We start from the raw sequence: 13,417 nt of genomic DNA on the forward strand, positions 1-13,417 counted from the left end.
CCATGGAATCCGCGACTGTGTGGAGGCAGGGGCCTTTTCCCAGAATAAACAGGATCTGTACGGAGTAGGGCTAGCTATATTACTTATCTATGCCGCCGCCCTTAATCGGACGCCCTTGCCTGCTTTTCACAAAGAGTGGCCAGACGAAGGCCGTCTGAGTTTACAGACAACCACCATGGCCTACCCAGCAGCTCTCAAGGTCCTGTTTACACGGGATCTCCTCGTATGTAGCAGACTGTATACCTCATCTCGTGCAAGTTGTTAACCCTAGGTCGGTCCAGAATCCCGATGACCCTAATGTCGGTTCATCACGAGGAAATGCGTCCTCGACGACGTCCGATGCCATGTCCGATCTTGGCCTTGGAGGGGACTCGACTTCCCTTTCTGCGTTCCTGACCACACTGATTCCAGCGTTGGTGATCGCTGCGTTCTGGTTCGGCCTCTTCTTGATCTGCCGGCGAACCCAGCTGCGATGGTACGCACCGAGAACTCACCTGCCATGTTGGCACCAGCAGTACGTTTATCATTGTCCGTTCCTACTCCACCAGGAATGTTGCTAAAATGCGCATAGTGAGCGAGCCCCACGATTACCTTCGGGTTTTATCAATTGGTTCGGCCAATTCCTGAAGATCTCCGATGCCCAGGTCCTCCGGCATTCCTCCATGGACGGGTATCTTTTTCTCCGATTTCTACGCGTGCTTTCTGCCACATGCTTCACGGGTTGCGTTATAACCTGGCCGATTTTGCTTCCAATTAATGCCACTGGTGGCGCAGGGAATACCCAACTGGACGCTCTAAGTTTCAGCAATGTGACAAACTCGCAGCGTTACTATGCACACACAATTATAGCAATTGTCTATTTCAGTGAGAGAACTCTCCACTACATCGGTTGGGCACTACTAACTAATGTTTTGTGTTGAAGCCTTCGTGTTCTTCGTGGTAACTCGCGAGAGCATCTTCTATGCGAACCTACGCCAAGCATACTTTAACTCCCCGGCTTATGCGGAGCGTATCTCTTCAAGAACGGTCCTATTCATGTCAGTACCGGACGAGTATAAAAATGAAAAGACGCTGCGTCAAGTCTTTGGAGACAATATCAAACGGATTTGGATCACGTCCGAGTGCAAGGACCTGGACAAAAAGGTCATGGAGAGAGCAAAGCTAGCCTATAAACTGGAGCATGCTGAAACGAAATTGATTCGAGCAGCGAATTCGGCGCGGCTGAAAGCCATCAAAAAGGGGATCGCCTTATCTAAGCCATGCCTGGATTCAGATAGCTGCGAAGAGTGTCAATCAAACACTTCCACAACATATCATGGTATTAAGAGACCAACTCATCGTGTTAAACTGCTCGGCAAAAAGGTCGATACAATCCGTTGGTTACGCGCTGAGCTGGCAAAGGTCATCGAGGAGATCTCTATTCTTCAGAAAAAGCACCGAAATGGCGAAATGAAGAATCTTTCTGCCGTCTTCATCGAATTTACCACACAAAAGGACGCGCAAGTTGCTCTACAAACCGTATCCCATCACCAGCCACTTCACATGACGCCTCGTTATATTGGTATCTCGCCCAACGAGGTTGTCTGGTCAGCTTTGAACCTGAGCTGGTGGCAGCGGATCGCACGTCGGTTCTTGGTTCAGGGTGGCCTCGCTGCCCTCGTTATTTTCTGGTCTATCCCATCCGCCATGGTCGGAACGATCTCGAACATTACTTATCTCACTAGCATGATTCCGTTCCTAGGTTTCATCAACAAGCTCCCGTCGGTTATCCTAGGTCTCATCTCTGGTCTACTTCCTTCCGCTGCGCTCGCTATGTTGATGTCTCTGGTTCCGATCATTTGTCGAGGTATAATTCCCCACTAGTTTAAAATCCGCAGCTTCTAATCGCTACACAGCCTGCGCCAGAGTCTCCGGTGTACCTTCGACGTCGCGTGTGGAACTTTTTACTCAGAGTGCACACTTTTGTTTTCAGGTTGTGCAAGTCTTCCTTGTCACTACGTTGACTTCGGCGGCATCAGCTGCGACTGCTCAGATCATCAAAGACCCTCTATCGGCCAAGGACCTTCTGGCGGAGAACCTACCGAAAGCGACCAATTTCTATATATCCTACTTTCTTCTTCAGGGCCTGACCATGAGCTCCATGGCGGTCGTACAAGTTGCAGGGGCTGTCATCTTCAAGTTCATTACGACGTTCTTCGACCGTACTCCTCGACGACTATACCAGAGATGGGCTGCCCTGAGTGGTGTAGGATGGGGCAATGTGTTTCCTGTTTTCACAAACATGGGTGTGATTGGTACGTTTAATATGCCATTTTAGATTTCTCTTGAGTCTAACATGTTCTTCATAGCAATCACTTACTCATGCATCGCTCCGTTAATTTTGGGATTCGCCTTCGTCGGACTGTACCTCGTATACCAAGCATATCGGTACAACTTCTTGTTCGTTTATGATCTCCGCATCGACACCAGAGGCCTCGTTTACCCGCGCGCACTTCAACACCTCTTGACTGGCATCTACCTCGCAGATATCTGCCTAATCGGACTCTTCGCCATCAAAGGAGCCATCGGACCACTCGTGATTATGGCCCTGTTTCTCATCCTCACCATCCTAGCCCATATATCCCTCAACGATGCGCTGGAGCCGTTATACTCATTCCTCCCAGCCAACCTCGACGTCGAAGAAGAATCGCAATTATCAAAAGCGGAAGCAGATGCCCTGAACCCCCGCAAAGTAGGGAAATGGGAAGCGGCCTGGAAATGGTTCCACCCGAATCTCTATCGCGACTACGCCGCACTGCGTGGAAAGGTTCCCCGCGACCACGTGGAGATCCGATACACAGAGGAAGAAAGGAACAAGGCCTACTACGAGCCGTGCATTACCGCACGTACCCCGACTCTCTGGATACCGCGAGATAAATGGGGATTCAGCCAACAGGAAGTGCTAGATACGGATCCGTGCATCCCCATCACAGACGAGGGAGCTCATCTGAACGAGAAAAACAGAATTGTCTGGGATAAATATGACCCCAAACTGCCGCTGTGGGAACTAAAGATTCTTTATTAGCCTACTCTTCTTTATGACTAACGATTTAATGCTGAATTGACTTAGCCACAAGATTGTGCACTGTATCTAACCTACTATCTATCTATCTACAAAAACGAATAATATTAATGAATAAATAACACCCCTAAACTATTCATTGTGCATTCTACTTCTATAATCGATGATGAGCCAGATCTCAAGCTGCCCGCTATCATATACTTTCGGGTATCGCGCACCGACACTCACCTCACTCATCTTACCCTTCTTCCCAGCCCCCAAACTTAAACAATGCTCCACCCTCCCCCAAAGCTTATAATATGGCCCCATCCCTTGCAGGATCTTCGATTCATCGATCCTCCGCTGAGACACGATCGATTGCCTTCCTGTTTACGGAGTAGAACAGACCGAAACGGAAGTATGCTCGATATTTAGTGTTCCACTGCCGTTGCTAAGCGGAGATTCAGTTATTATTCTATATATAGGGCATTGCTTAAGTACAATACATACTAAGAACTGTGTCAAGTTCTGTGCTTACTCGATCTGTGATGCAGGAATTGGGACTCATTCGACTGGAAAAAGTAGTAATACTCATCGCTCGTTGAGTTTAGTGGAGAGGTGGTGATCAATCGTTTGATTAAATATACTATAAATATATACTACTGGTAAATTGTAGTATCTATGTGATTTTCTTCGAGGTGAAGTCTGGATGTCTACTAGTTAGCTAATGAGTTAGACGCCATGGGCGAGGTGGGATAGTCAGTTGTAGTATGTTTCAAAGTGGTGCATTGAGCCGGAATGAATGACTGGCTAGGGCTGAATCTGAATGATCATCATGATGTCGTTTAGTACATCGTAATATTGAGTACTAGATACTGGTGGTATGCAATGACAGAGGAACAAGGCTTCGAAAATACTATGCAGGGATTTATGTGGGCTTTGACAGAAAGGTTACTTATTACTGAATATACACATGATCTGAGAATGACAGGAAGATGTTCTGTATCAAACTTAAGGTATTATCCATGATAAAAGTACCATTTGCTCAGATATATATATCTACCGGAATAGAAAGACAACCAATACCAGATAAATCCCGCTGGCCATAGTGGCCTCATATCGCGCTCGTGAATGATAGTCGTCGTAGTAAGGCATGATAAGACATTAAACCCCGCCTGGCTGCAAGGCGGTTACATAAAATACATAAAGTCATGTACATCGTTTGGGACCCGAAAGTACGGGCCGACTGTCTAACCTCGCAATGCAAGCTCACATCACGATGCAGTCTTTGGGTCGGTCCCTCGTGCGGTCCGAGGGTCCGGTGGTGAGAGGCACACCTGGAGGTCGTCTCCCCTGTTGGTTTCTTTGGTACTGAGACGCATTAGGAGAGTCCGTGAAGTTGGGGCTTCGCTGGGGTGACGGGTATACTGGGCTCCTCGCAGCCTGCTCATATGAGGGCGGAGGCACATCGTCGTCATCCGTCGGTCGGACGGTTGGTATATTGGACTGGGAGTACCGGGCAGGACGTTGACTCTGCCTCGACGAGCGGTTTCCAGATGCAACTGTGGCGTAAGAAGCACTGCTGGGGTTTACAGCGCTTGATGAACGGTTGCGAGTGTATGCTGCCCCGGGTGCTAGTCCGGCCGATGGCGGGTGAGAGACCGAAGCTCGCTGGGAAGGATTTCTGTTGGTTGAATCCCTATTGGGAGCGGTATTGGCTCGCTGCTCCTCCTCCTGGTACTGAAGAGCGAGCGCGTAGGCGTAGTCTGCATCAGCCTGTTCCTGGGGAGTCATGGCGCTGTTACGCTGTTCCTGTGGCCCGGGAGCCAGGCTGGTGTTGCTCGATGTTCTTGGGCCCGATGGGTCAGAAGGCGGAGGAGCGTCATGGCTGACAGGGCGAAAGTCTCCGGAAAAGAAACCAGCCTGTGAACCATTGACGTCGACCAGACTCTCCCATACAACCTCAGCGTGACTGGAATAACCAGCATCGGTGACCAAGGTAAAGAGCTGATCGAGTTGAGGATGTTTGTACAGCGTTGAGAAATGATCGTTGCGGAATAGGATCGAGAATGACCCAGGCTGCAAGGTCGTCGCTAGATGCTTCAAGCCGAAAGTGCTCAGTTGAGTCGCGTTTTCGAACTCTGTGAACTTTTGGATGGTCTGAATATCACTCATGACGAGTTCTTCCTCCGGCGTCAATGCGTTGCCTCGCATAACGCGGTCTTCCAAATCTTGCTTTCGAAAAGGGAGCAACTGAATATCTTCGTGATACTGACCCACGCGGGCCAATGCTGCATCTGCATCTGTAGACGGAGCTGCAACCCAACCGTGAACCAAAGGGACTCCAAATGTTCCATAGAGACGGATATCTTCGGTCTCAAGGAAAGTACCCAGCGCATCATTAGATTCCTGCATTTATTAGCTGCTGCATCCATTCCCACGTGTACGAACTACTTACCAAGGTGAGCCGGGGATTGACGTTCATGCCGGTATGCAGCATAGTCAAAAACCGACTAAGAGCTTCAATGTCCGGAAACTCGTCATCATGCCCCAGCCGTGTTGTTAATTCATCAAAGAGTGCCTCGATCAACAGCCCTAGTGAGATCTGTTCCCGAGTCTGCAAAGCTCTCACAATTGGCGGTTGCGAGTCGTGGATTGTAGAACGTAGCACAAGAGCGTTAACCAGTGCCAGAAGAGGACACGGTCCATTCTTATTCTGTACCAGGATAGGCGATTCGCGTAATTTGCCGGTGGTATCAGCCCAATTTACGTGTCTGATCGAATAGGTCTCTGACCGCTGTTCTTGCTGGCGCTTGGCTTCGGCTTCCGACATTGGTCCACTGAATGCTGAATGAGTATAGACGGCACCGGGGCCTTTCGAGCGATCGGGCACTGGTGGAGCGTCACTAGGGTTCTGTCGCAGATTCTCTTCCCGTGGGTCGTCTGGCGAATTGAGGTTGTAGCTTTGGGGCGCTTCATTTGGAGTATCTGTTTTGGGTGGTGGAATAGGGGCTTCATCCAGTTCAATCAAGACGTGAGACGACCCGGTGGTATTGCTAGAAATAGTCGCCGGAGTACTCATACTCCTTGCGGGGGATTCCCTGCCCTCGTCATGTAGCGGTGAGGTTGGCTGAAGATACGTTTGTTGACTAGCATAAGGCGCAGCCGGCACATTCGATGTTCCATATATTATGCCAGTTTCTTGGCCAGTATATAATTGACTCTGGTCGTGGTAATCGTACGGTTGTGAAGATGCCGGGGGTTGCATCGCAGTGGAGTGTTCGCCAACCCAGGGAGTCTCGTCCTCGGGCTGATCAAAGAGCGATAAGCGCGCTGTCATCGGGATGTATCCCTCATCTAAGTGGGTCAGTCTAAGCTGCTAGATTGACAATAGCTGGACAGTGCTTACCTTGTCCGAGATGTCCACTGGCCCCGTCCTGAGACAGAGACGATTCTCCATATGAGGTGTGAGAATTGCGATCTTGCCATGGATTTGGTTCAGGCGACTTCGGTTTCAGGAAAGGGTTGTTCGACTGCAGCTGCACCGGTGTTTGTCCAGTGTACTCCCTGTCAGATCGCCATTCCACAGCACCTCTCTCTTGAGCACCAGGAAAAGAGGTAGATGGAACTTGGTCTGATGCATTTCCGTTCACCAGCCCCATACCTTGCGAAGGACTACTCGATATGTGTTGAGGAGATCCAACCGAACCCTGGTGATCCAAACCGAACCGCGCAGTGAGCTCGTCCGCCCACGGATTCGACCCGTCCCCGGCCGAATTCCGGATTGGAGATCTCTGCGCCTGTTCCAACGGCATGAGGTCAAAAGCTGGTGAGGTATTGAGGTCGGGAGAAAAGACCGATTCCTGAGAAACAACCCGATGAGGTTGAGGAGAGCTTTGAGCCCGTCGCGGGCGAGTCAGGCGTTTTGGCGACGAGGATGAGAGAGATTTGGAAGTCGGGGAGAGTTTGGAGTTGGTGATACGGGACCCTGTACGGTCATTCCCTTGAGGAAGGCTGTTGAGGCGTGGCGGAGCTCGTTTTCGCAAGACCATGAGGCGAACTCTTAGTGTACGAGGCCCGGGGTTACCGAGCTCACGGGGGAATCACAAGAGGGTTGGACAAGCTTGGGGGCCAATAAAGTGCGGTCAAGGAGCCAGTCAGAAGAGTTAGATCGACAGGCTTCCTCTGATGACAGGTGAGATTGCCTAGTTTGACAGTCTGACGCACGAATGAGCGCCAGAGTGCCGCAGACGTGGTTGGGAGCTCTCGGGGATGTATACGTAACTAGGCAGTGGCTCCGGAAAAGACGAGGAGATCAAGATTAGCCAGTATACGCGAGAAGGAAAGCAGCAGCCACAGCCATGCCTTTTGCAGGGGGGATGAATGGACGATCCTAGGCAACAAGAAGATGAAAAGTGAAATTGAGGGAGGAAAGGCACGCGAAGTCAACAACAATGGCGGGAATGACCGTCGAGGGTCACAGGCACCCGGATTCCCTGATGGAATGAATGGATGGATTGCGATCGATGCTCGGGATTGGCGGTGGACCCCTGCCTGTTCTCCCGTTACCGCTGTTACCGCTGTTTGGTGCGGGGATTCGCAATGTGGCTGCCTGCGATTACTGTATTGTATGGTTACGCCCCGCCAGCACCGCCACACTCTCCGCGTATTGTGCACCGCCACTTATAAATGACGTATAGTCACGGAACTGAGGAGGAACAGATGATCCGCTGCTATACTCATTACATAAGCCGTGCATTATCGCCTTGGTGGAGGGTCCGTGCGCTATCGCAGAAAAAAGTAACGGAATTCAATTGGAACCAGAAGCTGCGACTTTGGTGGGGTTATTGGCTCAGGTCGCTTGAATTGACCTCTTCTTCTTTGCATAGAATGCGCTGATCCTTATTCCATTACATATCACTTGAAGCACTCTCAGCATCATGCATTCCTACGTGCGACCAAATCAATTCATCGCCTTCAAGCTCCCCTCCGAGGCGACGAGGATCCAGAAGGTCGTTCCCAATACGTATGCGCGCAACTTGCCTGCCCCGAAAAAAAGTTGCACGGCACTAACTACCTTGGATAGGCAAATCTCTCTAGGAAAATACGGTGCTTTCCCCGCCAACCAAATCATTGGCCGTCCCTTCTACCTGACCTTCGAGATCCACGAGACCCCCGGACAAGCTGATAGCACCTACCTTCGCATCGTATCGGCGGCAGAGCTTCACGCAGAATCCCTCATTACTGAGGGCGAAGGCGACGGCGATGATGTAGAAGTCAATGAAGATGGCACTCCGGTGCGGTCGAACCGCGAAACCATCGACGACCGATCAACGCAAAAGTTAACGCTAGAGGAGATTCTGGCGCTGAAGAAGGAAAGCACCGGAGCGGGCAGGGAAATCATTGCGAAGCTGCTTGAGTCGCATCAGGCCTTGGATCAGAAGACGGCATTCTCATTGGCCAAGTATAAGCTGCGCAAGGAGAAGAAGTACATGAAGCGGTTCACGGTGATTCCTCTGGATGTCAGTCTCCTGACGAACTACATGCTTGAGGACAAGGATGCAGCGCGGACTATGGAACTGCGCGACGAACTGATCGGCCTCATTGGGTGTTGGGGAAATGTGCATCACGGTGGTAGCACCTCTTTTGACGAGACTGTCACCTCGAAACCGAATGGTCGCTATCTCGTTGTCGATGATACGGGCGGTCTGGTCGTCGCAGCTTTGGCTGAGAGAATGGGAATTTTGTATCCTCACGATGGCGAGAACGACCAGGAACAACAGGATGCTATCGAGCGGCCTGCCGCGGCGGAAGCTGATGAGGCAGGGAAACCCCAAGACGGCGAAGAGAAAGCCCAAGAGGGAGAGGAGCAAACCACGACGACCACCACACATCGCCCACCCCGTCGACCACAGATGTCCGCTTCAGGAAATACCATCACCCTTCTCCACGCCAACAAACAGCCCAACCTAAGTCTTCTGAAATACTTCGGCTACGAACAAGATAGTCCGAGCGACACACATCCCCTCTACACAAACCTCAAGACCGTCTCCTTCATGCAGCTGCTCGACCCTAACGCGGACAACATCTACTCCGAGGAACCGTCGGTAGTACCCGAAGAGGAACTTGCCACATACAAGGCCAGCAAGCGTAGCGCCTACCACCGCAAGCGCGGGCGGTGGATGCGCGTTCGCAGGGTGGTTGACGAAGCTCGTGCCGGCGGCTTTGACGGCCTCATTATCGCTTCCCTCATGAGCCCGACAAGCATCCTGAAATACACTGTGCCATTGGTGGGAGGCTCAGCACCGATCACTATCTACTCGCCTACCATTGAACCGTTGACAGAGGTAATGGACTTGTACTCGACAGCGCGCAAGAACGCCTACATCGCCCGGAAGCGTGAGCTACAAGAACAGCAACAGGCCGACGGCCAGGATGAGTCTGGCAAGATGCACCCCGCACTGGAGGAGGAATACACAGTCGACCCTACCATGCTGCTTGCACCGACGCTGCAAACCTCCCGAGTACGCGTCTGGCAGGTCCTTCCTGGACGGACACATCCATTGATGTCGGGACGTGGTGGTGCAGAAGGGTACATCTTCCACGGCATCCGGGTCATCCCTACGCAGCAGATTATCGAAGCGGCTGGAAATTCAGGCCGGAAGAGGAGGAAGGTGACCAAGGAGACGGAGACACCGACTGAGACGCAGACGGGCAGCGGGGATGTGGAGATGACGTCGTGACCTATCCTAGATTCAATAACCCTACCTGTAACATAGCCGAAAATTGGCTGAAAAGAATATACCATGTGCACACTACAACATGAAATAATGAATCCAGAAACGATGCCAAAGAGGGAGACATCCGGCCGACAGCTCAACTGAACCGTATGGTATACTAATTATCCGATATCATGACATTATAATCTTCTTTCGTAGAAATCTATTTCCCCATCAACTCACACCCATTCCTGACCACACCCACCAACCCACCAGTCTGCATCGTCTCCGACCCACCCCCAGCCAACCGCCACTCAATCTCCGCCAACCCTTCCAACCACGTAACTCTCGTCTGCGCGGGCACTTCCAACCTCTGCAACTGATCGCCCAGGGCCGCGAGAATATCCGCCAACGCCAAGCCCTTATTGGCCTTGAGGGTATTAATGGTACTCAAACAGGAGGTAACATCACTCGTAGCCAACAACGTCGTCATGATCTCCTCAATATCCGACGGATGAGGCGCCGCAATACAATCATAAATCGTCTCATTCGTAATGACCTCAGCCTCGGGCCTCCCCTTTGCATCCTGATCCTGATCCTTGGGCGCATTCTTCATCGGCAACGGTATACTACTGGCAAAACAAGCCTGCAGGACATTCAACGCCCGTCGCATATCACCCTTACTCAAGCGAACAAGACTATCCACCGCCTCCGGTTGGATATTCACCTCTTCCTTCTCAATCACAAGGTCCACTAATACACGGATATCCGCCTCCTTCAACGGACTGAAGCGAAACCGCGTACATCGGGACAAGAGCGCGGGGGAGAGCTTGTGTGTGTAGTTGGCGATGATGCAGAAGCGCGTGTTGGCGGTGTATTTTTCCATGATGCGACGGAGGGCCATTTGCGCGGTGGCCGTCATGGCGTCGGCTTCGTCGAGGATGATGAGTTTGTAGGAGGCGAGGTTGGAGGAGGTGGAGGTGGAGGTGGAGGATGAAGGAGCCATGGAGAAGATCTGTTTTGTGCTGGCGAAGGTCTTGATTTGTTCGCGGACGACGTCGATACCGCGGTCGTCACTGGCGTTGAGTTCTAGTACCATTTGGCGCATGTTCTTTGCGCCGTAGATTCGGCGCGCGAGGGCTAGGATGGTGGATGTTTTGCCGGTTCCGGGGGGACCGTAGAGAAGGAGGTGGGGGAGGCGCTGTTAGGGTGTTAGACTTGTGAGATTAGAGATATCATTGAGGGGATGAATTGGGGATGGGGGTGTACGTTTGCTTCGACGAATTTGTTTATTGTTGCGAGGATGTCTTGGTGGCCGGATACATCTTCTAGGGTGTTGGGACGGTATTTCTCTACCCTATATTGTTCCGTTAGAGAATGGCACTCTGCCTATGTGAAGAGAGGGAATATACCAGGGGAGGTTATCTTGAGCTTCAACGGGCAGATCAGCTGCTACTCGCTTTGCCTTGCCATTTGTGCTGTCAGAGCTGAATTGGATAGTGTTCTTGGATGGGACGTCCACGTCCATTGAATCTTCGTAGTCCGACATGATGTGTATTTCAGACCAGCGATGCACTCAATCCCCGAATAATAATGCAGAGCTCCAATTATATCAAAAGAAATGGGAGTCTGGTGAAATTGTAGCTATCCGGAAATCACGAGAGACGCGTAGCGCGTAAAGAGGCTCGGGCCGGAAAATCTCCCCGCCCAGGAGAAGGAGAGCGGCAGCTCCTGGACTGGCTCGGGTGATGACATGCACCTCCGTCCCTCTCCCTATTGTATCTACCTATTTCCCTTCCTTAGACCGGCTCTAAGGACCACCACCACCCATCATATTTCCCTGCAGCTCACAATGCCGGTACTCTTCCTTTTCCTCCACCCCTTCCGATATATACCCCCAGATAAATTGACTAATCCCATACCAGGCATACCACTCCATCTTCCTTGAGGACCGGGATGTCCCCGTAATAGGTACGGCCGCACTCACCTCCCCGCCATACACCCACCTAGCTACCCCCCCATACAGCGACAGCTACCTACACCATCCACTCCAACCCACCTCTCCCTCTCATCAACCCAACTAATCACCCATTGATAGGAAACTTCCCCATCCTCCCCCTCCGCACTCGCACCCGCGGCCCCGCATACACCCTCCCCCCGCTCCCGCCCACCGCCGACACCACCGATGTGCCCGCCGACAGCGAATCCTACGACTGCGTCGACGAGATCCTCTCCCTGTTCCGCGCAAATGTCCTGTTCCGTAACTTCGAGATCAATGGGCCGGCCGATCGCATGCTTATCTATGGCACCCTGTTCATCAGTGAATGCTTGGGGAAGGTGAAGCCCGGTATGGTGATGCGCGAGGCTGAGAAGGTATGCTTTGCTTGCCCTGGTTGTGCGGGGTTGTAGCGGATTGGTGATGGTGATAAATGATGTGATTGTGAAGTGCTAATGGGTATCATTTGCAGGCGTTGATCAACGTTGCGCTCGACCACTTCGCTATTCCCGGTGACGTGTCCTTCCCTCTGAACCAGGCATTTGAGGCGCCCCGCGATCGCCAGGATGCGGAGACATTGAGACAGTATGTTAAATATCAAGCAGTCCATTTCGACCGGAGCTGGTGTGTTGGATGGTGCTGACTGGATTGCAATAGGTACCTCTCGCAAGTTAGGCAGGAAATTGCGATGCGGTTGCATGCGCGGTTATACCCCGGTGGTGTTGGGCCTTCCAAGGTATGTCTCCATACCCTGCAAACATGGAGGGATCTAGGCTAACAAGGATATAGTGGTGGCTGAGCTTCGCCAAGAGAAAGTTCATGGGAAAGAGCTTCTAAGGCGAATAACTGATAGATAGATGGATGTGCTTTTGTTTTTGCTGCCAAACTCAGCGTATGAACAAACTCTCAACTGGACTTTTAGCTGTTGTCCATGTCTAGTCATTTTTACTCTGTGTATATTTGAATCTGAAGCGTTCTGATCCGACTCTCGCTGCTTGGTTGGTCATTCCTGACGTCGGTGACTGCACTTGTTCATCAGTATGACTGCTTGAAAGAAGCAGATGTAGAGTCCCACTGCGGACAAGGAAGCCACAAGGTCTCTGTTCGACCAGTGCCAGTTGAGCTATGATCACGATATATGGGGTCCTATTCGACCGGAGCCAAATATCCTACAACTGGCTTCCGTATTCCGGCTCCAGTCGAACAATATCTCTCCTACCCAAGCCCCATCGCTATACAACCACACCATTTGCCCCCCCTAAAACACCAACAACACCCACCCACCCACAACATCCCTACTTTACCCCCCTAACCTCCATACAACAAGCCGTTACATAAAAACTACCACACCCTCCATCCCCATCCCCACCTCAAACCCAACCCAAATGTGGTCCTCAACCTCTACTATACTCCTCTGGCACCGCTCTGCTTTCCAGTCCGCATGGACATACTGCAACTCCATATGTCACAGTCTATTTCTGACAAGGGTCTCGGTACGTGTCCTATCCACTAGACACTGCATAGTCCAACCAGATAGATGACGAGGTGCTCAGATCCTCCGGCTTCTTCGATATCAAATCTTACCAAGCATTTCAGCCGCCACTCAGGCCTTTACAAGACACATTAATCAGGCAAAAGCGGCATGATGAGTCGGGGTGAAGG

The 13,417-nt window shown here is 51.5% G+C and overlaps 5 protein-coding genes across 5 annotated transcripts; 3 read left to right on the forward strand and 2 right to left on the reverse strand.

Annotated features, from left to right (window-relative positions):
• Window positions 1-175: 175 nt before the first annotated feature.
• Window positions 176-3,064, forward strand: BO79DRAFT_285483 (putative DUF221 domain protein; the record flags this gene model as incomplete). The annotated part of the gene is made up of 6 exons (XM_025688359.1): window positions 176-223; window positions 282-514; window positions 572-864; window positions 923-1,846; window positions 1,896-2,294; window positions 2,349-3,064. The coding sequence occupies 6 exons, from the start codon at window positions 176-178 to the stop codon at window positions 3,062-3,064; spliced, it is 2,613 nt and encodes an 870-aa protein (XP_025542680.1).
• A 1,020-nt stretch (window positions 3,065-4,084) lies between these two features.
• BO79DRAFT_285484 (MINDY family deubiquitinase) lies at window positions 4,085-7,428 on the reverse strand. The gene is made up of 3 exons (XM_025688360.1): window positions 6,450-7,428; window positions 5,499-6,397; window positions 4,085-5,449 (listed from the first exon to the last, which is right to left on the reverse strand). The coding sequence occupies exons 1-3, from the start codon at window positions 7,090-7,092 to the stop codon at window positions 4,310-4,312; spliced, it is 2,682 nt and encodes an 893-aa protein (XP_025542681.1). The 5' UTR covers window positions 7,093-7,428; the 3' UTR covers window positions 4,085-4,309.
• A 445-nt stretch (window positions 7,429-7,873) lies between these two features.
• Window positions 7,874-9,800, forward strand: trm6 (tRNA 1-methyladenosine methyltransferase subunit GCD10). The gene is made up of 2 exons (XM_025680677.1): window positions 7,874-8,066; window positions 8,127-9,800. Exons 1-2 carry the CDS (start codon window positions 7,981-7,983, stop codon window positions 9,781-9,783), a joined length of 1,743 nt encoding a protein of 580 aa, XP_025542682.1. The 5' UTR covers window positions 7,874-7,980; the 3' UTR covers window positions 9,784-9,800.
• A 182-nt stretch (window positions 9,801-9,982) lies between these two features.
• Window positions 9,983-11,377, reverse strand: BO79DRAFT_189641 (replication factor C subunit 3; the record flags this gene model as incomplete). Its single annotated transcript, XM_025680678.1, has 3 exons — window positions 11,172-11,377; window positions 11,029-11,116; window positions 9,983-10,960 (listed from the first exon to the last, which is right to left on the reverse strand). Exons 1-3 carry the CDS (start codon window positions 11,306-11,308, stop codon window positions 9,983-9,985), a joined length of 1,203 nt encoding a protein of 400 aa, XP_025542683.1. The 5' UTR covers window positions 11,309-11,377.
• Window positions 11,378-11,555: 178 nt separating this feature from the next.
• BO79DRAFT_189643 (actin-related protein 2/3 complex subunit 3) lies at window positions 11,556-12,737 on the forward strand. The gene is made up of 6 exons (XM_025680679.1): window positions 11,556-11,617; window positions 11,685-11,730; window positions 11,858-12,132; window positions 12,228-12,340; window positions 12,413-12,491; window positions 12,545-12,737. Exons 1-6 carry the CDS (start codon window positions 11,612-11,614, stop codon window positions 12,590-12,592), a joined length of 567 nt encoding a protein of 188 aa, XP_025542684.1. The 5' UTR covers window positions 11,556-11,611; the 3' UTR covers window positions 12,593-12,737.
• The last annotated feature ends 680 nt before the right edge of the window (window positions 12,738-13,417 follow it).

The sequence above is a fragment of the Aspergillus costaricaensis genome (assembly GCF_003184835.1).
Source record: "Aspergillus costaricaensis CBS 115574 unplaced genomic scaffold BO79scaffold_6, whole genome shotgun sequence".
Classification (NCBI taxonomy): domain Eukaryota; kingdom Fungi; phylum Ascomycota; class Eurotiomycetes; order Eurotiales; family Aspergillaceae; genus Aspergillus; species Aspergillus costaricensis.